General features: G+C 38.8%; 1 protein-coding gene across 2 annotated transcripts; it reads right to left on the reverse strand.

Annotated features, from left to right (window-relative positions):
- Window positions 1-48: 48 nt before the first annotated feature.
- Window positions 49-23,820, reverse strand: FGF5 (fibroblast growth factor 5). 2 transcript variants are annotated; one of them, XM_006068171.3, is made up of 3 exons: window positions 23,180-23,811; window positions 14,940-15,043; window positions 49-2,086 (listed from the first exon to the last, which is right to left on the reverse strand). In XM_006068171.3, exons 1-3 carry the CDS (start codon window positions 23,538-23,540, stop codon window positions 1,739-1,741), a joined length of 813 nt encoding a protein of 270 aa, XP_006068233.3. In that variant the 5' UTR covers window positions 23,541-23,811; the 3' UTR covers window positions 49-1,738. The 2 variants fall into 2 exon arrangements, with proteins under 2 accessions (XP_006068233.3, XP_044801674.1); XM_044945739.1 differs by lacking the exon at window positions 14,940-15,043 and having other exon boundaries at window positions 1,929-2,086; window positions 23,180-23,820.

Below are 23,820 nucleotides of genomic sequence, written 5' to 3' on the forward strand. Positions count from 1 at the left end.
AAAACACCATACTAGATATACATATGATGTTTTAGTTGATGGATGGATTTTATATAAATTATATATAATATGTATGTGTATAGTTTCTATTGAAACATAGCAATCTGTTTAAATGGTAGTAAGTTCAATTTTGTTGAGTTTCCACTTTGCATTTGTGAATCAAAATAAACTATACTGTGTTTCTAAAAAAAAAAGTTTAGCAATATCTTTTAAAAGAAAAGAAACGTACTTAAATACAAATCACAAACTTTCTGTGTACAATTTTTGCTCTTCCTGTGGGACATACTTTTAAACATTAGCTTTACCATTTTTATTGCCACCTTTCTGAAGAAAATACTTCTATCTCATAGAACTCCATAAAAATGATTACCCAAGAAAATAAATTATGTAAATTCTTTTCAGTTAAATTTTCTGTCTTATACCGAACATTCAGTATTTGGGTTGACATTTAAGTGCCATTTTCAACTCATCAGATTAAGTTTCCCATGTCACATAGCCAACTATTTAAAAATATACATCAGAAATTTTCCTTATAAAAGGGCAGATCTATTCACTGAGGTGGTTACCTTTAGGATAGGAAACTCAAAGAGTGTTTGAGTAATAAGAATATTTTAGATAATGGGACTTGACATGGATAACTGTTACATGATTCATTTCCTTCGGTTCTCCGTGTTTTTCCACTAAGTGGGTTGCTCCCTGTGGATCTATACAGTGGAGATAGCAGAAGGTCATAGAAGAGGTATTTTAAGCACTCTGGTTTCATAGTCTATGCTTGATGGACAGAATAAAATGTATTTCTCCAGCTTTAAAGAATGAGGGCAGGGGGTAGATAAAACGGGGAGTGAAGGCAAGGCAGAATTAGCTATCAATAAACACTGCAAAATCAGTGCACTTGAACCTCTAATTCTTTTCCTTGCCTCAACTTTTAATTCCACCAAAAATTCCTTACATTTTCTCCTTACTTCTAACCCATTATAGCCCAGCCACCACAGAGACAGGATTCCATATATAAAATCATGAATTTACACACACTCACTCACACACACACACACAAACACAAGCTGAGCCTTTGGTGCTGTTGAAGAGAATTTAAACATTTTAAGATGTAAAATTAAACTTACATGATCTGAGGTATGGTAGAAAAACAATCATAATAAAAATTAAAAGTGCAATGAATGAGAACAATGAAAAAGAAATCCACGTGTTAAAAATGGTCTATAAACATATTTATAATTCATAAACTGCATTAAAATGGTTGTTTCATATCTTATCAATTAGAAATAATAAAAGTAAGAAAATATGCTCAATGCAGAGGTACTTTTTAAAAAAAAAAAACAAAAAACAAAATCTAATAAAATACTCTTATCTCCATCAAAATATTCTTTGGAAACCAAAAATAAAAATGTATCATGTATGTTTTCTTCAGGTTGATCTGTAAAAGTCAGAAAAATACATAGTCCCCACTGTTGAACTTTCCGAAAAAGAATCCCTGTATGCACCAAGCATAAAGCAAAAGGCTTTATGTCGTCGTGAACTCCCTATATTGGTACAAAGAATTCCAGTTCAGTTACTATCAGAAAACATTTTTGTTTCAGTCAAGCTGAAACAAATGACCTGACTTCAATACAGTGTAGTGTATAGCTGAAGCTGTGTCCAAGAAGTTGTCTTCAGAGCACGAAAGACAGCTGCAGAAACTCCTGAGGAGACTCCATGGTTTCTCACAAAACCAAAGTAAGTCTTAACCAAAGCGAAACTTGAGTCTGTATTTCACGGTGTTAGGACTTCTCCGAGGTGTGGAAAGGGGAACCTTTGGCTTGACGGGATTAGGTGGCTTTTTCTTTTCGGGAACAGTAACTGTGAAAGAAAGTTCCGGCTGCTCCGATTGCTTGAATCTTGGCAGAAAGTGGGTAGAGACGTGCTGAGGTTTAACCCGGGGGCTGCAGCCCCGTTTAGCCTTCCCCCTCTTGTTCAGGGCCACGTACCACTCCCGCCCCGTCTTTTCAGTCCTGTGTATTGCGGAGGCATAGGTATTATAGCTGTTTTCTTGAAATCGCTCCCTGAACTTGCAGTCATCTGTAAATTTGGCCTAGAGGAAAAAAAAAAAAAAAAAAAAGAGGAGGAGGAAATTCAAGCAATGATAATATTTTCAGCATGTAATATAAAGAAGTCTTTATAGAAGACTATAAAGAAAAACAAGAATTCCACTGGCCCCTGCTCTCCGACTCCATTCTCTTTATAAAGACACATTTGCCTCTTTTAAAGTTGCTTTAAAATTACTATTTTCATTTCTATATTCCTACTTCATTCATCTTTGTAATGCTGGTTGTTTACTATGAATTACAGAATTGTGAAATAATATCAGTGTATATTAAAATAACAGGAATTCAATATATTTAAATTCTGTCACTCTTTAACGTACTTTGAAAATTTTAGTTAAAAATTTGACTTTTAACGTAAGATTTTCCCCCTCCTAAACCATCAAGAAAGTAAATAGTACTATATTAATATTACTAAGAAACAATTGCCTGGTAAAACATGAATTCATTCAGAGAAATGGGGTCATGTTATCCTTTGAAACAAGAATACAGTTTCCAGTCTCATCAGTGTGCTTCCTGGTGCTGAGAAAGGGTAGCATATGGCCCTATTAATATTGCATGTGTTAAGAGTTCTTTAGGAAAAATTTCATCTTCACACAGTGATACAGGAGAGTCTATTTGATGCCAGGAAGAAAAAAATTACCTTTTGGAGTCACTAGCAACACTTCAGGCAGATATCCTCTCTCTTTCCCTCTACACACACACACACACACACACACACACACACACACCTGCCCTTGAAAATGCTCACAGAACAGTGGAATAAGCAAAGAAGTAGACATTCATCACGGTGCAGTTTGATAAATGGAATTATGATAGTGGTATGCAGAGGGTACAAGACAGCTAAAAGGATAGAGGTGGCAGCGAAGAGGGCAGGAAGGTCTTCCCAGAAAAAGTGACTTTTGAGCTGAGTCTCAAAGTACAATGAGATAATAGTAATCAGGTGACATGAGAGGTTTTTCAGGGAACAGCAACGGTGTGTTCACAGGTCATCAGGAAGCTACTATAAGTTGTTCAATGTGACTTTCACTTAGGATGCATAGAGAAAGGACCAAGAGATAAAGATGACAAAGTAGGCCAGTACCAGCTCTGAAAAGGCTCAGTGTGCCGTACTGAGGAAGTTGAATGAACACAGCATAGGGGAAGAGCGCGAGATGGTGCCAAGTAGACCTGCAATCAAATGCTAGTTCTGCCAGTTGAGTTCTTGGCTTTAGGCTCCTTGTTCACAATACGTGCAGCCATAAGGCTATTGTGAGAATCAAAACATTTTTCTAGGAAAAGGATCTGGAGTTTAGCTTTCATCAAATACAAAAGAGTCCATAACTCCCAAAGAAGTAGAATTCCCTATCCTGGACTAGGTTTTACAATTTCAGGGAGGAACATTTGTACAAACATCTTGGGCTTTGGAATACTAAGTATCTTGACCCATATATATAAACACTAAATACCAACTCTAGTATTCTTCCCTGGGAAATCGCATGGACAGAGGAGACCGGCAGGCTACAGTCCATGGGGTTGAAAAAAGAGCTGGACATGAATTAGTGACTAAACAACTATATATATATTATATATAATATATATATATTTGTTTATATATATAATTCTTTATATATCGTAGAGGTTCCATCAGTTCAGTTCAGTTCAGTCCTTCAGTCTGACTCTTTGGAACTCCATGAACTGCAGTACACCAGGCTTCCCTGTTCATCACCAACTCCCAGAGCTTGCTCAAACTCATGTCCATTGAGTTGGTGATGCCATCCAACCATCTCATCCTCTGTCATCCCTTTTCCTCCTGCCTTCAATCTTTCCCAGTATCAGGGTCTTTTTCAAATAAGTCAGTTCTTTGCATTAGGTGGCCAAAGTACTGGAGTTTCAACCTCAGCATCAGTCCTTTCAATGAATATTCAGAACTGATTTCCTTTAGGATGGACTGGTTCGATCTCCTTGCAGTCCAAGGGACTCTCAAGATTCTTCTCCAACACCACGGTTGAAAAGCATCAGTTCTTTGGTGCTCAGCTTTCTTTATGGTCCAACTCTCACATCCATACATGACTACTGGAAAAACCATAGCTTTGACTAGGCGGACCTTTGTTGGCAAAATAATGTTTCTGCTTTTTAATATGCTCTGCTTCAGTTCCACACTGGAACTAACAGTCCTCTAGTTTCCTTGCTTCTCTAATAATATCAAGCTTTCTTCTGCAGTACAGATCCAAACCCTGTATCTGGAAGTCTGAACACTGCAAAACAATCTACATATACCTACTGTTGATGGCCACATAGAATTTTTGAGTTTTGAAAGGTACTGACAATATCAGAAGACAACCAATCTCAGAGTATTTCCAATAGCACATTTATCTTACACATGACAGTCTACCTAAGTTATTTACATTTGAGTGTAGAGTGTAGTTCAATCAAAAAGCTCTTTATTTGAGTGCTATGAAACTATGTATCTTGAGAATCTGTCTACTGGCGATTCCTTTGACTGGGTCTTTAGCAGGCTATAATCTAGTGTTTTAAAGAACCATTGTCTATGGCTTTCTCTCATCACATCCTAACTTACTGGCCCACACCTAGGACAAGGGTGCTATGCTGACATTCCTTTAGAAGAGGAGACATTTATTGTTCTTATTGGCTTTCAATTAAAAAGGCTTTCTTACAAACCAAACATAGATTTATCAACTTAGCTCTTAAAAGGATATCAGTGCTCTCCCATTCAATTAGATAATCTCAAAGTTTTATTGTAAAATAAAAACTGTAGTCATGTGGTAAAAGGAGAAGAAGGTGGCAGAGGATGAGATGGTTGGATAGTGTCACCGACTCAGTGGACATGAACTTGGGCAAACGCCGGGAGACAGTGAGAGACAGGGAGGCCTGGTGTGCTGCAGTCCATGGGGTGGAAAAGAGTCAGATACAACTTAGCAACTGAACAACAGCAATAGTCTTCTGGAATATTTTCTGCTACATAAATGGACAAGCATTTTAGAAGGGTGTGGAAGATTTCATTAAAAAACAGTAGCACGTACATTCATCCTGCCTCAGATTTTTTTTCTTAAAATATGTCTGAATAACATTTCTAATGTACAGTACATTAAACTTTGACTTGACTTCTACCCCAGTTTCACACACACACACACAAATCATTTTCCTGAAATAAAGACAGCAGTGATTACTTAATTCAATTTTGACAAATTTTTTAAAAGTGTTGGCACCCCACTCCAGTACTCTTGCCTGGAAAATCCCATGGATGGAGGAGCCTGGTGGGCTGCAGTCCATGGGGTTGCTAAGAGTCGGACACGACTGAGCGACTTCACTTTCACTTTTCACTTTCATGCACTGGAGAAGGAAATGGCAACCCACTCCAGTGTTCTTGCCTGAAGAATCCCAGGGATGGGGGAGCCTGGTGGGCTGCCATCTCTGGGGTCGCACAGAGTCAGACACGACTGAAGCGACTTAGCAGCACTGTATAATTTAACCTTTTTCTCCTAACAGTGTCAAAGAAAATAAAGAAGAAACCTGTCTTTTTTTTAAATTGATATGACCAACAGACACATGCATACACACACCTAACTTATAGCAATTCTGCCCCTAAAATTATTGCATCTAAAAACTTTCTCCCTCTCCCCCTCCTCTGCTCAAGATTCATGTTCTTTCTTAAGAGAAGCCTTTACCAGGATGACTGTTCAGGCTCTAGGTTTTTCAAGGGGCACTTAATTGTCACATGGGGTATACAGATAGAATTCTGAGGACCCACACACTACTTGTAGGCCCTTAGCCATTCCAAACTTCACACTGAAACAGAAGCAAAGGCAGTCAGACAGTTTTGGCTTTCTTAATTGACTTCTAATTTAATGTTTTGTCTGAAAAATTCTTCCAGCTACGATGGAACAGAATCATTTGAAATGAACCTTTCAGTGAGTTTTTTTCATCAGGACATCTAGTTTCTTCTGGAGAAACTGACTGTTCCTGTCAATATTCCTGGCCCTTTTCAGACAAGATGGGAACCCCAAGCAGTGCATGAAAGTGAAAGTGAAGCCGCTCAGTCGTGTCTGACTCTTTGCAACCCCAGTGGACTGTAGCCCACCAAGCTCCTCCATCCATGGGATTCTCCAGGCAAGAATACTGGAGTGGATTGCCATTTCCTTCTCCAGGGGATCTTCCCAGCTCAAGGATGGAAGCAGACGCTTTAACCTGTGAGCCACCAGGGAAGCAGTGCATGGCTATCCTTAACGTTACCCATTAAACATCTCTACAGCAGAGTCATCAAGCGGCAGAATTATTTAAATGTACATTTGCCGTTATACAATTTTAGATAATAAATCTACCAGGCTAAGTTTAACCTTTGAAATTCTTCTGGAATTATAAAAACTCCTTTTGCAAAATATATACTTTTAAAATAATAGAGCTGTGGTGTTCTGTGATAACCTCAAGGGATGGGATGTGGGGGTGGGAGGGAGTCTCAGGAGGGAGAAGATTCATGTATATTTATCGCTAATGGCAACCCACTCCAGTGTTCTTGCCTGGAAAATCCCAGGGACGGCGGAGCCTGGTGGGCTGCCGTCTATGGGGTCGCACAGAGTCGGACACGACTGAAGCAACTTAGCAGCAGCAGCAGCAGCATGTTGTTTTATAGCAGAAACCAACACAACATTGTAAAGCAATCATCCTCCAATTAAAAACTTAAAAAATAAGTAAAAGAACTGGATTATTTCCCTAGAAAAAGTGAAGTCAACATAAAGACTTTATCTACAGTTCAGGTGTGAAGTAGAGAGGTGAATCAGATTTCAAATAAGCTACTGAAAACAGAACCCACATCACCTTCATCCTACCACCATCAGTCACTACAACAAAACCAATCATTAACATGTTCATAAAGAACCCCTATCTTTGTTTCTAATTCATTTTTTTCTGAATTTATTCAATAGATGTTTATTGACTATGTATCACATCCCAGACACTGCTGGTTGCCATTTTTATGAAGAAAGACAATTTAATATAGTTCTGCCTGTGTTCTTTGTTGACTTAAATTATCTGTATTTTTCTCTTTAATTTCTCCTTGATTTTGCAAGTGTAAAAATAAGTTACAGTCAACAAGCCATAACTGCAAAATTAAAATGAAATGTTTAAATTGGCTGATTTCTACATAATTTAAAATAGTCTTAAGTGACAGAACAAATAAAAACTAAATTACACTACTTTTGCTTGAAACTATGGAAATAATTCAGAGGTGGGGCAACACAGTGCTGTTAAATAAAACAAGAATTTTGGGCTTAGGAGAACACTTTGCTTTGATTCTACTCATCTCCTCACAGGGAGAGGGCACGCAGTGGATATTTAAAAGAAAAATCAAATTCAGTTCAGTTCAAAGAAAGTAATATTCCAGAAAAGAACAAGTCTGCTTAATTGAAATCTGAAGGTCAATTAAACCAGAGAATTCTTTCTGAAACAATATTTTTAAAAAACTTTCTAAAACCTCTTAATATAGTTTTGTTTCTTAGTCAACATGCTCTAAGATGATTGAGAATCTTATAGCAAGTGAACTGAGGGCATGTTAATAGGGTCCCAATTCTCATTATGTGCAACTATCGAAGTAAATATATTATGTATGAAAGAGGTGTATAAAGAGGATTGAATTCAGGCTAATAGCAAAGCCTTGGAGTATAAACCCTCGAGTCTGTGGGGTATTTAATCAATTTTAATTCTTTATTTCACTTTTTATTTGATTTGCCTCTTGCAAAACTTTATAAAGTTAAGTAATAAATACAAATAATTAAAATGTTATTGAAGGCTATATAATATTATTAAATCATTAAACTATTCTTATAGACTGTAATCAACGCAATTATAGACCAAATTGTGCTCTAAAACAACACTTTATTGCTGCCTGCATCCCTACTTCCGGTTCCTCTATGTTCTTTCAGTGTGTTTTGGTTCCCAGTACTACCCATGCCAATGGGACTGCCCAGGTCAAGTGCCCTAAGCCCAGGCTGTTTTGTACAGTTGTGCAGGATGTTCCCAGCACAAAAGTACCAACCTTCGGTAGTGAGTGAAAGCCGAAAGCCAGACCCTGCGCCAACTGCTCCCAAGCAGAGAACTCCAGAACAGGGCAGCACGCACCCTGAGGGTGGCCTCCTACTCTTCACAAGCATTGTATGGGTCAGTTGTAGGCAAGCCGTGCCATCTCCAGAGCTTGGCCATATTTCCTGCTTAGCAATCTCTAATCTGGCCATTCTGTGTCTCAATACTTCATGCTGAGCAATCAAGGGAATATATGTGAGTGCTCAGGCATGAGTCCTCAGTCCCTTAGTCATGTCTGACTCTTTGTAACCCAATGGACTGTAGGCTGCCAGGCTCCTCTGTCCATGGGATTTCCCAGGCAAGAATACTGGAGTGGGTTGCCCTCTCCAGGGGAATCTTCCTGACCTAAGGATCGAACCCAGGTCTCCTGCATTGAATCAGATTCTTTACTGTCTGAGTCACCTTGCTCAAAAGAACTGGGCTATTGAGGCCAGGTGTTTTATGTATATTATTTCATTCTCACATAATTCCACAACTATTAGGATGCTATTATCTGATTTTCCAGCCAGAAAAATAAAGAAACTAGTTCCTCTAAATCCCCACATTTACCAAATGCCAAGGTAAGCCTTAAATCTCATCTACTGAATCCTAGATTCAAGCTCTTTCAGTAACAACGTGCAAATCCAAGGGCATCTCCTAGGCTTCTGTACAGTACTACCTTGCCCTAAAGTTGCTCCATGTTAAAATACTGATAAAAACAAGTGCCACTCCCCAAGCCACTGGAGACATAGAACACCATCTCTCACTTTAGGCTGAAATGGATCTCTGAAGCTACAAGTCAATTCATTACATGTAATTTTCCTCAATAAAATAGAGCTTCAGTGTTGGAAAGATCCCCTAGAGGAAGGCACGGCAACCTACTCCAGTAGTCTTGCCTGGAGAATCCCCATGGACAGAGGAGCCTGGAAGGCTACAGTCCATGGGGTCCCAGAGAGTCAGACATGACTGAGCACAGCACAACCAGATAAACATAGTGTGAAATTAAGGGAAAACTGACATTTACTGCAAAGGTAGAATCCTGAACCCATTTTTTTTTTTTTTAGCCTGAGTTACTAGATACTCAATTTTACTGTGTAAATTGAAAGCTCTTAGAAGATGGGGGTGCTTCCCAGGTGGCGCTACTGGTAAAGAACCTGCCTGCCAATGTAGGAAGCATAACAGACAGGGGTTTGATCCCTGGGTTGGGAAGATACCCTGGAGAAAGGCATGGCAACCCACTCCAGTATTGTCGCCTGGAGAATCCCACGGACAGAGGAGGGGGCGGGCTACAGTCCATACGGTCCCAAAGAGTCACACGTGACTAAAGCGACTTAGCACAGCACAACACAGAGGATAAGGGAAGTTTCTATTCAATTCCTTTACAGAGGCCAATAAATTATTTTTTTAATGATGATGATAGCCATCACTTAAACCTTCATTTCTCCTTTCAATAAACATGCCCAGCTCTGGGGCTGCGGACTCCTCCTCACTCTGCCCCCAGCTCAGGAAGTCCAGTCCAGACTCTCATCCTGGGCAAGCCAGCTGGCACCCTCTGAAACCAAGAAAGGAGGCTTTTCTAGTCCTTGCTCAGGGCTGATCAAGCATACATTCCATGCCTGTTTCGTAAACTCTGCAATTAGCTTTCCTTCCAAGCATGATCCCCTAAAACCCCGAGAAACAAAAATAATTCCACCACATGCTTCTTTCTGTATGTTTAAAATAAGCTAAAATGTTTTCCCCCAACAACCAATGGGTGATCGCGTATAGTTTATGAAAAGACTGACAAATTCATGATAACCACTTTTTCTAAGATTTAGATTTTTAAGGGAAAAAAACACGATGCACGAGAAGGATCTTAAAAAGTTATGAGATTATGACCATTGGAAATCCTTGCTTTCAAATTAAGTTCCTTGGGAAAAGGAAAACCCAGGACATAAGAGGTTACTGTATGCAAGACGAGTTGGGACCTAAAGAAAAAAACAAAAAGGCCAATAATGAATGCGATTTGAGGCTGGTCTAAATATCCAAGGGGGTCACAGCTGCCTGACCCCAAAATCAGAAAGAGGAGAGAGGGGATATAGGATCATGAAACAGCTGCCTGAGAGCAAATTCAGGAAGATCTGTTCTAACATTAAATGCTGAATACTTCCCAGGAACTATTCTAAGTGTTTTATATGTATTATCTCATTTAAAATGCTCCACTATCACCCTGTATTGTTAGTTTAATTTTCTTCCTTTTACAGCTGATAAAGCCAAGGAATAGAAAGATTAAGTAAAACAATACGGTTTAAGAAGAATGACACAATTTAACTACCAGATTCAAGATCTCCCTCTCTTACATCCAGACCCATCTCAGATAAATCCAGGAAGGCACCGTATATGAGACTCTGGATAAAGACAAGCAACGTGAGAAGAGAGCAAGAACAGAGTGAGGAGGGAGCATGAACAGACAGGCAGGCAGAGAGAGACCAAAAGAGAAGGGTGCTCAGCCTCACCTAGTACCTCAGCCTGGGAGTAGGTGGACAAAGGACAGAGGCCACAGTGAAGGCTCTGACTAACCCTCAGGGTCTTGGGGAAACAATTACCTTGTGCTTCTCTCAGTGATTCTCAAGGCATCTTGAGAAGACCAGATACCTTCATCCTTGTGACGGATGCTGAAAAAAACCTGCACACTAGGGATCTGACTGCATTGTCTATTTAGGGTCTTCCAGTTAAAGGTCCGGAGAAGGCAATGGCACCCCACTCCAGCACTCTTGCCTGGAAAATCCCATGGACAGAGGAGCCTGGTAGGCTGCAGTCCATGGGGTCGCTAGAGTCGGACAGGACTGAGCGACTTCACTTTCACTTTCCACTTTCATGCATTGGAGAAGGAAATGGCAACCTACTCCAGTGTTCTTGCCTGGAGAATCCCAGGGATAGGGGAGCCTGGTGGGCCGCCGTCTATGGGGTCACAGAGAGTCAGACACGACTGAAGCGATTTAGCAGCAGCAGCAGCAGTTAAAGGTCTCAAGCAGAGCTGCGTGGAGATTAATATGAGTGTGTTGGTTGACTGAGTGCACAGAGCAGAGCACACTGAGATGGCTGAAGTCCAGATAAAACTTCTCTTACAGAATTAACAAACTTAGCACACAAAGGAGGTCAGCATAAATGTTGCCTAAACCTGAGCTTTCCGGGCTGATAATACTGTTCACCATCTTCGTGTCCACTGACCATGAAGCATTTTCTGAAAGAAGATTTTCTGTGAGTGAAACAGATCTCCTTTCTCTTCCGGAAGTACATCCTAAAAGAGGTTCCTGATGCAGCTTCTCATCACACTGAATGACCAACATTTACAAAACAGTGTGGTAAGTTTCATGGTGCACACGTCTCCTCCTTTCTAGACTTTAAAATCAGATACAGGAGACACAGAAGTAGATGGGGGAAAAAGATCCTCCCAAAGAGCTTGGAATGAGAGAGAAAGAGAGAGAAGAAAGCAAAAATAGTCTAAGGATGAACCACAGTATTTACTCTTTAAAATGTAGCATAAAAATATTATTAAAACATGCAACTATTAATTTCCATAAAATAATAGCTGAAAATAGTGTAAATAGTTCCAAATGAAACAAAATATCTTCTTTCGAGCTAAATTTTCCATACCAAGCATTATAGCATTTAAATGGAGAGAGAATTTTTAAAGCATGTTATTCTGGTTCAGACGGAGAAGGCGATGGCACCCCACTCCAGTACTCTTGCCTGGAAAATCCCATGGACGGAGGAGCCTGGTAGGCTGCAGTCCATGGGGTTGCTCAGAGTCGGACAGAACTGAGCGACTTCACTTTCACTTTTCACCTTCATGCATTGGAGAAGGAAATGGCAACCCACTCCAGTATTCTTGCCTGGAGAATCCCAGGGACAGGGAGCCTGGTGGGCTGCCGTCTATGGGGTCGCACAGAGTCAGACACTACTGAAGCGACTTAACAGCAGCAGCAGCATTCTGGTTCAAGTTTTTGTTAACTGTGGTAACTTAGGAAAATATTTAACATCTCTGACTGAGACTGTTGCCTCACCTAACCAGGTAATGAGAGAATGTAAGTGAAAGAACTTTGAAAGAAATATACAGATATTTTATCTCTACCTAGTAACTAATTTGTAATAGTCTGATTGTTACTATATAAAACAAGAAAAATCTACTATAATCCATGAATATTTCTCGACATACTATGGGTTTACTTTCCCCAGAATTATATGAATACTTTACATTTATAGTTCACAGTTTGTAAATAGAACCCCAAAGTCACTCTTCATTAATTTAAAATTTTTCCAGTTTTATTGAGATACAATTGACATACAACACTGTGTAAGTTTAAGATATACAACATGATGATTTTATATAGCTATTTTTTGAAATGATTATAAAGTTACTCTTTAAATGCCTCTGCACAATTATTAATTTAAAGCAACTCACTTAATTATATATTTAATCCTGAAAGTGTAAGGCATTTTAGCCTTACACTGAACCTTTGCAAAATTCAAACTAAATCAAATAATTATATTTAAAGTTATAAGAACAATTTTTCAACATGTTTAACTAGTAACTGAAAAGAAGAAGGAAATCATCTGGCATATAACTAATAAACATTAGGGCTAATACTATATCTAAATTCAACTTCCTCAAAAATAAGTCACTTTATAATTTAATTAGGTTTCTATCGAGAGAAAAAGTGCTAATAAAAGCTCAAATAAGAGACAGTGGGTTTGGACAATTGGTTTAAAAAAAATTCACATAATCATAGGGCTTAATTTTTTATCTACAATTCAGCTCAAAGTCATCAGAATGACTTTTATATCAAAGAGCTTCAATGAGTGACAAGAGCAAGGCTTGCTTTGTACTGTTTAAAAGTCATTATTCCATGAAATAACTTTTAGCCTGCCAAGATGAGAAAGAATAACAGATGCTGTTTTTGCATTATCTGCATTATTTCGGCCAGCCTTCCTTAGACATTTGGGTCAAGTTTCTGGAAATTTGTTGCTTGCATTTGACAGAGGAATCATGTATCCTAACCTTTCAGTCTGACCTTTCTAATTGGCATCCATTTGTAATACTTTGCTTGCTGCGACAATTATCCTTAAGCTGGCCAAGGTAGTCTATTTTTTGCATGTGCTAAGGCTTGGATCAGAATATTTTAAAAATTAAGATTTTCACCCAAAATAAGCAAACCAATAACAGAAGTTTTTTTCAGGAATTGCATATTATCATAATGCTTAGAGTTTGAAGGTGTTGCGATCTTTAATGACCAAAGTAGATCGAAGAAAAGTTATTCAGTGCAGAAGCATTTGATGATTGTTTTCCATTCTGTATGTGGATTTTTAGAACATCTTTTTAAAAATAAAATGGCATGTCCTGCTTTCCACAGCAGAACTTTGCCCCTTAAAATAGGTTATAAACCAGAGCAATTGTTTTATGAATATTGTAATTTGCTAGAATAAAATAATCAGCTCAGAAAGTGAGATAAGTAAATCTAGTTATAACTCTTGCAATGGATAATCGAAGAAGTTAACAAAGATTTAATAAACTGAGATTATAGTAGTTTATTGTATTTAAATTTGAATTATCTAATAATAGGTAATATTTATTGAGCACTTACATTGTACCTAATATTGTTCTAAAAAGCTTTGTATATATTATCTCATTTAATGCCCAAATAACTGTAGAAATAGCTTCAGTTTTATGATCTCCTCCAAAAGCTATTAACAAGCCACCTTTAGATGCTAGAGAAAGGAAAACAAAGTCTTAAACATTAGACCAAGTGAAATTCTCTGTAAAGCAGAAATCATAATTAGTAAGTTTCACTTGACTGCGCTCAATTAAAACTTCCTATATACTTTGAAAACTGGAAAAGTCATATTTCTCCAATTTAATAAGAATTAAAGTGAATAAGGATTAAAGGAGTAGCTTTAAAGAAGAACTGCTTTTTAAAATGATTTAGTGTGACAAAACTTTGTACACCACAGACAAAGCATAAATAACTTTAAGGGCTGTGCATACACACTAATACTAATGAAAGAATCTCTCAACAGGAAAATTAAGCTAAATATATTTTACTAACTTTAAAACATTTTAGTGTTTCCCAAGTAATGAGCATTTTCAGAACAAAGCATAGAAATCTATAATTTATAAATTGATTACAAACTGTGTAACTAGTCCAAAAAAAGTGTTTAAGAGTGCAGAATCAGTCTTCGTAGTTTTAAGAAGTAATTGTTTTTGATATAACAAAAACTACAAGATGAAAATGTCTCAAATGAAATTTCTCTATTAAAGGTCAAAATCATCTCATTATTGGTTTCTTCCCACCATACTTATTAAAATAAATGTTTTATTACTTAGACTCCATTTTTGACATAATAAGTAGCTTTTAAAATTAAGAACATGATCTACTGGTTACACAATCACCATCACTATGTAACTTTAAAATATAATATCGTATTTCCATAATGTTTCTCCTTACTTGGACCACTATTAAGACATAAATAATGACAATCACTTAGAGAACGCTTTTTTCAAATAAACTTATCCTTAAACCTTTTTGTGGATTCTACATTATCTTTTCAAATAAATAAAATATTTAAATTATTACTTCCAAAAACACATACAATTCTCTTGGTTTAATGGACACATAATCTTATAAAAATGAAAAACATAAAGTTCTCTGGGCAAATTGTCTCATCTATCAATTTGGAAAATCACTCATTCCATTTTACACGTGTAAAATCCTATAACACCTTTAACAAATATAAAGTGGTTCTACTTACACTTGCGTGGAGTTTTCCTTTTTTTGACATCGCTAAAAATTTGTTGCTGAAAACTCCTCGTATTCCTACAATCCCCTGAGACACAGCAAATATTTCCAAAATACCTAGGATGACAGAAATCCCAAAATAAAACACAGACTCCTCTATATATCATCGTGAAGATTTAAATTTCTACAGAGACTCCATTCCTTATTACTGTGATGTTTTAAAAAAGTATTGAACATCCTTGTTTATTGTGACATTTATTATGTAAAAGGAAAAAAAGGTTTAGCACTCCAGTATTCATTTAAAATGATACATTTCAAGGTTCAAAATTTGGTTGTGCTTCATTAGCATTCAGTTTTTCCTAAAATGATGTCACTATTCGTAATCAGTGTTTGACAGAAGAATCTTTTCAAGTTCTAAGGAAATGGAAAAGACTGTTTAAAATGTTTTACAAAATAATTCTCAGGCATTGTTGTTCTGTCAAAGATAAGACAGTCCAGTGAATATTAAAGTACATACAACTGCACTCAAGATTAATATAAATCACTGGAAGCCTTGAAAACAATATTCAATGAAGTAAAAAATCCCTCTTCTCAAATGACCATAATTATAAAAGTACAAATCAATATATATCATACCCTATCATTTAGTGGTTGCTTATTTCAAGATTACACATAACAAGACACTGAAAGCACCATAGATAATTTGGGGTTGTTAGCTCAATGAAGTGTTTGATGGATTATGGTTTGCATTTTGAATGACTCTTCTGGAAAAAATCTCATGAGGTATTTTATTATTTTTATTATGTTATCATTTATATTTGGTATTTCATAGTGAGAACTACCAAGTCTATGTCCCTCTGTCTCCTATAATAATTTGAAAGTTCACATCCACTGGTTCAAAAGAGTTGCACACCACAGTTCATAGGGTATTTTTAAGAAGCTGAAACTCATAGTCTGTATATAATTGGAATTCCTGCCTGTTTACCATAAACTCATATGTAATGCCATATGAACAAGAGAAAAGCGTAAGGCTTTTTGTTAACTGCCTACATCAAATTGCAAAAATAAAAAAGATAAAATAATATTATTCATTAAAGCTATAAAGGGACCTGCCTTGGAAGAAAGGAAGGAAGCAAGTGGGAGTGGAAGAGAGAAGGAAAAAAAAAATCTCAATATTTCAATCTGTAGTATTTTGAGCATATATTCTAATTAGCATATTTCAATAGGACTCTGATGAATAGGGAAGTTCATCAGATTTTCTCAACATAGTATCTCCTCCTACAGTATTTGAAGTATATATAAAATTATTCAATATACAAGAAGCAGTGTATTGTGGATATACATGTATATAATACATACAAACACATATATAAGTATCTTTATAGAGCACTTAAATGTTGCATAATGTGACCTAATACCTATAACTGTAGCAAATCCTGCCACTTATTTATTCAACTTCATTTTTAAAAAATACTTGAACAGAAAGTTCATAGGGAAACTACTGTTCTTATGAATACGTGTTCTTAGCCTGGAGTAAATAAAACACATCTCAAGAAAACTACCACTACCACTTTATTAGTAGGTGTTTCTTTAAAACGAACTCCCCCAAATCTAAAAACTATTAGAAAGGAACTACTTTTGCTTTCAGGAAAAAAAACTCCTAAAAAAAAATCAAAACAACACTGTGTCTTAGAAATTCTTTTCTTCAAAATGTTTTCAAAATTCAATTTATAATAGATGTTATGATACAGACTGATTGTGATGCGTATCCAAAGACTTAGAAGCATTATCATTTTATCAAATAGTAACAAAGCACGCAGAATGCTTTGTAAAGATAGATTTACTACATACAATAATAATAATATTATTAATAAAGCATGATTAGAATACCTGATGCAAAGTTATATTTCTATCAAAATTACGGGGTGATATTGAAAATAGCATTAATGATTTTTTATATTTCGGAGATAGTGAATACAATTGAGAATACTATGTAGACATCTGTTAAAAAATGAGACAGGGAGAACACAAGAAATCATCTATGTGTAGAATGACAGATACAAAACAGACAATGTGGAGTTGGTAGAAAAGACTTGATTGTATGTTTCCCTCAATTAACTCCTGGCTCTGCATTGGTAAAGGTTTTCTGTATTATTGTCTGGAAAATCACCTGGTTTTGTAATCTATTGTGTATTAGCGGGGGAAAAAAATTCTCATTAATTCTCATGTGTTTGCAGGTTAACATTTAAGAGGTCAAGACAAAAGGGCTCTGTAAATATTTGTTTAATGGGAAACTATTTTGTTTATATAACTGGCTTCTGACAACATATTCTATTTTTAAGAAAGACCCATTTTGACTTAACTCATTTCCCAATTGCATGTATATGTTATATAAAATTTGCATTGTAATACATTTTAAATATGGGGAAGATGAAACAATATGTGTGAAAGTGTTATTTTATTACATACTACATGGCTTCTTTTCTTGTAAGTTCCAGTACAAAAAAATGATATATTGCCTGAGAATAAAAGGATTTTATAATTTTAAGAAAATTATATTTAATTGAAACCTTGAAAATATAATTCTACAAAAATCATTATATTTCAAGTTATGAAGAATGAAGGAAAGAAACAAGCTGAGATTAAATGAAATAATTGTTTTTTCAAAAGTTAACTTTGGTATGATGTTCTAAATTTTAATGTAATTATAGTGTACTATTGGGAACACTCGTAAGATTATAGTTTTAAAGTCATTTCAACAGTAATTTCACAATGTCTTTTTTCATAGAATATTGGAGTAGATTCTTCAAGCCCCACAATTCAACCTCTTTCCCCTCACCTGCCTAAAAAGATCACAGGCCTATTGATTTTTATGCCAAATCTCAATAACTCATTAAAGAATTCTAAGTGTTTTAAACCTATGTGCACTAAATCACACGTATATAAATTTCAGAAAGCATTTCTCTAAAATTGATTTTTTTTTCAATTTTAGTAATTTCTGCTTAGGAGTCAGCAATAATAAATTTGATGGGAATTTACAATTCCCATGGAAGCCCAAATGGTAGCCCGAAGAAAAACTGTGGAAGGCCAAGTGTCTCAGATTACAGTCAGTGAATGTTTGTAAGTTGGATTGTTTCTTTGATCATCTCACTACCTCTCTTCCTTTTCAGGATACTCCATGTGTACACATGTATGAATATATGTCTTAGTAATCTCCTGCTATTTTGGTCCTGCTGGGGGAATGGGAATGGCACCCCACTCCAGTACTCTTGCCTGGAAAATCCCATGGATGAAAGAGCCTGGAAGGCTGCAGTCCATGGGGTTGCTGAGGGTTGGACATGACTGAGCAACTTCACTTTCACTTTTCACTTTCATGCATTGGAGAAGGAAATGGCAACCCACTCCAGTGTTCTTGCCTGGAGAATCCCAGAGACGGGGGAGCCTGGTGGGCTGCCATCTATGGGGTCGCACAGAGTCGGACACGACTGAAGTGACTTAGCAGCAGCAGCAGGGGGAATGGGAAAGGGAGAGATATCAGTATAAATTAATTCACATTAAAGTACAAGTGACAATGTGTTATCTTTCCTAGGGTGCTCACATTTAAGAGGATCAAAAGTAAAAAGCAGTGTTAAATTGAAGGAATTATTCTCTGTTGGTGGAATTCTGGGATTGACATCTAGGTTGAAGGATGCAAGGATTCAGGGTCTCGTACTGCTTAATCCACTTACAAGCATTAGGTGTTCATTACAAAGTAAACTTATTCCCATAAGAAAATCTCTATCTAGATTTGTTCACTTAGTCCCCTCTAGAATTTTTAATACAGTAAGACTCTTATCAATGATGGTTGATACAGTTATGTAGACATCTCCCTTTTTTCTATTTTATCAGTGAATAAGATACACAAATATTCCATGTATTCAGAAGATTTCAACAGCGCATCTGAAAACTCTCAAAGATAAATCATTTAAAGTTGAAGTTTCTCTACTTGGCTTCACACAGCAACAAACATGATAAGTCACTATCAAATCTGAGTCTTGAAATCTGAGTTTAGCAGTCTTCATTAAGTTAGCAAATTTGCCACTTGAGTTTTTACATATAGATTCTGGTTTATTTAGGCTTCGGGGACTATATAAAGGTTGACTGTGCATTAATATCAAGGTTGACAGTGAATTCAGATTTTTAAAAGCTAGCCAAAATACATGACTCTAATCTCCATAATTTTATGTGAACGGTTAGTCTTTGTGTAGCTATAGCCTTAAGCTTTTGCTCCCTGAACTGACAGTTACTTGACTGCCTCTTCTTCAGTGGCCCAAGATAAGCCAACAGAAGCATTGTATTGAAACTAAACTTGAAAATGTAGAAATTAAAGGAAAGTTTTGTTTTCTTTCAGTAGTGGAATTCTATGATCTATCCTGTCTTGCCCATCTTCATCCCTCCTTAGTGTTTCCTATGATAAGAGTTTACGTGCAGTGAGCTTGATTCTTGTCTTTAAAACTTGGGATAACTCTTGTATGAGAAGCTAAGACTATATTAAGTGGTATACCTTAACTAAACAAATTATGTTTCAAAATCTATGGGAAATGTACTTTTGATAACAAAACAAAAAATATTCAGGGTTTTGGAAAAATTTTAATGTCAAATGATAGACATGAAACATACACGCATATATATTTCTCTCTTCTGACAAACATTACAGAAAATTATGGAGTTTAGAAGAACCTGTTAGAATGCAGTTTCATGGCAGAGTTTTGACTCTTTACAGAAGTAACAAGCTGTGTCAGAATAATGTATGTTTTCCATCACTGATAACTCATAGACAGTAGAATTAGATGATGAGGTAAAACTGATGTATCCTCCATGGTTCTCATGGTCCAAGCTCTCTCAGCATCTCTTAAGAGATTTGGGCAAATGTTTCCTCATCTACTCCAACCAATAGTCCATAAACAACTCCTGTGTTTACATATGTATCAGGAAACCATCATGTGCTATCTTCAAAAAGGTCTATGACCAACTTCAATTAGCAGATCTTGTTTCTCTTTCACAGCTACTTAAAGACAGAGATTCATTTTAAACTTTCAAATTACATGCTATCCTTTTAAACATGACATATTTTATAAATTCTTCATGGATCAATGGTAGCAAAATCTTATGATACAGTATAGGACATTCCAGACATCACAAAGCTGAAAATCACCATGATGTAAACAAATTATACTTTCCTCTGTGAGAAAATCCTATAGAAGGCAAAGGAAAAAAAATCCCAACTAACCCAATATCAAGTAACCAGAATATCAAGCTTGCTGAGCTAGGTATCCTGTGTTGGGTACATGAACAAATGCATGAATGAATAAGTGAATTGATTGAAAGACAAGCAAAAGATACAGACTAAACTGTGAAAGGCTGCTGTTATAAACTGGAATGAATTAGGAAAGCACTAAATTTCTTAGTTAAATTAAGAAAGTTTATTTAGGCACTTTTATTTAGTTTTGCTTAAGAAACAAAGCAGCATTTTGTGTCTGTTCTTGTTAAGATATCTTTCAAAGTGGATTTTAAAATAAAAGGTACCTTGGAAATAAATACCGGCCAATGTCTTTCTTCTTTAGCTGAATGTATTCTCTGTTGATCTGTTCTCATTTTCCTTTCTATACTTTTCTATAACTTCCCCTCCAAAAGGCCTAAGCTGCAAAAAATCTTTGTTTCTTGTGGTTTCTTCCAAGAGAAGAGGGTAAATACTGTGGGAATGAGTCTGGTTTTCAGAGATCCCTAGCACACCAAAACCCGCTCCAACACCTCCTTTTACCCACCCTGGGATCCAACCTGTGGCTCCTTGCAGGTTAGCTTTGAATCTTCCCTTGGGAACATAGAAGTCATTCTCTGTTGAGGCTGAGTTTGGGGATAAACTACAGGAAGAATGGGCTTCCCTGGCAGCTGAGTGGTAAAGAATCCACCTGCCAATGCAGGAGATGTGGGTTTGACCCCTGAGTTGGGAAGATCCCTTGGAGAAGGAAATGGCAACCCACTCCAGTATTCTTGCTTGGGAAATCTCATGGACAGAGGAGCCTAGTGGGCTATAGTCCATGGCATCTCAAAAGAATCAGACACAACTTAGCTACTGAACAACAGGAAGAACAGAATAGAAACAGTGTTCCTGTAAGAGGAAGGGGGAAAGATTACCACAAGTGGGGAAATGAGCTCTGATGTCTGGTGGAAGGAGAGCTGGGTGGGACAAAATGAGGACAGATGGAAATAACACTTGCTTAGACATAACATTTGCTTACCCTGAAATCTCCGCAAATTCCCCTTCACCCTAATTGACCTTGCCTTTCATCACCAAATATGGCGAGAAGTTTAACGAGTGCAATGAACCTTAAAACACAGAAGTAGGCCCCTCGGACTTTCCTGGTGATGTAGTGGATAAGAGTTCACCTCCCAAAGCAGGGGACAGAGGATCAATCCCTGGTCTGGGAAGATTGCATATCCCCCTGAGAAACTAAGCCCTGTGCCTCAACTACCGCGCCCACACACTGCAACTAGTGAAGTCTGCACTCTGCAACACGAGAAACACTGCAATCAGAAGCCCATGCACCACAAGGAAGGGTAGCCGGGGCCTGAAAGTACAGAAAGACTGCCACTGCAAGGAAGACCCAGCCAAAAATAAATACATTCTTTAAAAAAAAAAAAAAAAGTCCCCTCTGAAGAGCGTGTGGGAGGCCCTGGCATTCGCTAGGGCTGACGGAAGGCCCTCTCTGGGGTTCGGTGCTCCAAGCCACCTCACCACGGGCAGCACAGTAAGCTAAAGGCAGAGGCGGTAGGAGCAGTCAGGGGCAAGGGGCAGGCGTGGACGCGCTCGCGTTCCACTTCCCGCCTCCTGAACTCCCAAGAGAGAGCTTGCCAGCCGGCCCCCGACCGATGTGCGCATCTCCAACCCCCCGTGGGGGCGGCTGCCAGCCCCGCAGTGGCGCCCTCGCTCCGCTCCTCCTGAGCTTGGTTAAGAAGAAATCTGTGGGGTCACTGGCTTGAGGCAGAGAAAGTTAAGTACACCTGGGAGCCACCAGGCTGACACTCCGGGCCGGATGACTGTGCGCTGTCTCCTGGCCACGTTTCCGCTCTCCCTGGGTCCCTGAGGCCCGGGCCGTGAGTCTATCTGTTGGACCAGCCCCAGCTGGAAGAGCCATCTGGCCCTACCGAGGAAAACGTCCGCAGAGATGTCCCCAGTCCCACACATCTTTCCCCTCTGCTGCCTTGGAGAAACAGTGAGAAGAATCAGGAACCGCAGTGATGGTCTGGAAACTCAGACAGAGTGGAAGGGAGGAGACAATGAAGGAGGGAAAGAGAGAGAGAGAGAGCTAAACTAAGAAAGAAAATTTTAAACTTGGCTTAAATTTAAAAACCCACAAATTTTTCACCTGTACTGAACTGAACTGCCTCTAAATGTTCTCTAAAATACCGAACTTTCCTTTAATTGTCCTTGGAGGACAAAAGGCCGGCCACTCTTCCTCACAAGGTCTGGTCATGGTCTCAAGATACTAAACGTTGCTAAACCCAACTCCGGAATTAATAATTCGAATGTCCATCACGTCTCCCTCTCGAAACGTGTCCAGTTTTCTAGATCACTGTCTTCTTCCAATCAGAGAACGTCTGGTCTCCCGTCTGGTATACCTATATATCCTATATGTATATGATGTGCAAATATGTACCTACCTACAAGAGACATATACGGATACACACACACACATATACGCACACACATTATGTAGCAATTTGGGGTTTGTGGTAGCGGTTGTGAGAGGGGAGTATGTGAGATTTGGTTATTTTTAAAAGAACTGTTCCGTTATGGGCAGGTAAAGGGGTGCACTTTGCTGCCCAGTGGAAAATGCTAGTCTGGTAAACAGAAGCAGAAGGTAAACAGAAACTAAACAAGGAGAAAGAAGATTTTTTGTTTTCTTCCGGGCACAGGTTGGAGCTCCTCTTTGGGACCAGGGCAAGCTGGAAACAAGGTGCCTGTCTGCACCAGCCTCGGGGTAGCCTGTACCTCAGAAATCTCCATTCCCCATCCCCACGAGACCGGTAAGGGTGTGCGTGCCACCCAGCCGCACCTCCAACCCAGCCCGCCCGGCTGTTTGGAGGGCCGGCTGGATCCCAGTGGCCCAGGCTCCGGAAGGTGCGCTTACAGCCCGGGGAATAACCGGCGGTCCCTCTCGATGCTCCCGCCACCCGCTCAGGACACGTTTTGGAGGAGAGCAAGCAACTTACTTAACATATTGGCTTCGTGGGAGCCATTGACTTTGCCATCCGGGTAGATCTGCAGATGGAAACCGATGCCCACTCTGCAGTAGAGGCTGCCGGTCCGGCGCCCCGAGGGGCTCCACTGGAAGCTGCTCTGCTCCAAGCTGCTTCCTGGGCCGCCCCGAGAAGCCGCGGAGGAGGAGGAGGCAGGGGAAGAAGAGGAAGACGCGGTGCTACTGCTGCTCCGGCGGCTGCTGGAGCCTCCCGTGTTCCTCTCGGTGGCAGCCGGTCCGGGCTGCCCTTTGGGTGCGAGGCGCTTCTCCTCTTGAGCCCAGGCGCTGAGGATCAGGTGGCTGAGGAAGAGGAGGAGGAGGAAGGACAAGCTCATGCTTCCAGCCGCGGGGGTCCTAAGTGCATCTTGCAGGGTTGGTTCTGGGCTTCGTAGCCCCCGCGCGGCTGCGTGCCTCTGGCGCTGCCCCCCTCGCCGCACCGGGTGGACATAGCCTCGGGGAAGAGAGAGAGGGAGAGGTGGGGAGCGAGAGAGAGGGAGGCCACCCGAACGGATCTCGGCGCTGGCACTGGGATATTTATAACGCCAGTGATCTCACTGCTCCGTGCACGCCTGCGAAGCTTCCCCTCACCCGCCGCTTTGTGTACTCTCCGGCCGG

Source organism: Bubalus bubalis, chromosome 7 (assembly GCF_019923935.1).
Source record: "Bubalus bubalis isolate 160015118507 breed Murrah chromosome 7, NDDB_SH_1, whole genome shotgun sequence".
Classification (NCBI taxonomy): domain Eukaryota; kingdom Metazoa; phylum Chordata; class Mammalia; order Artiodactyla; family Bovidae; genus Bubalus; species Bubalus bubalis.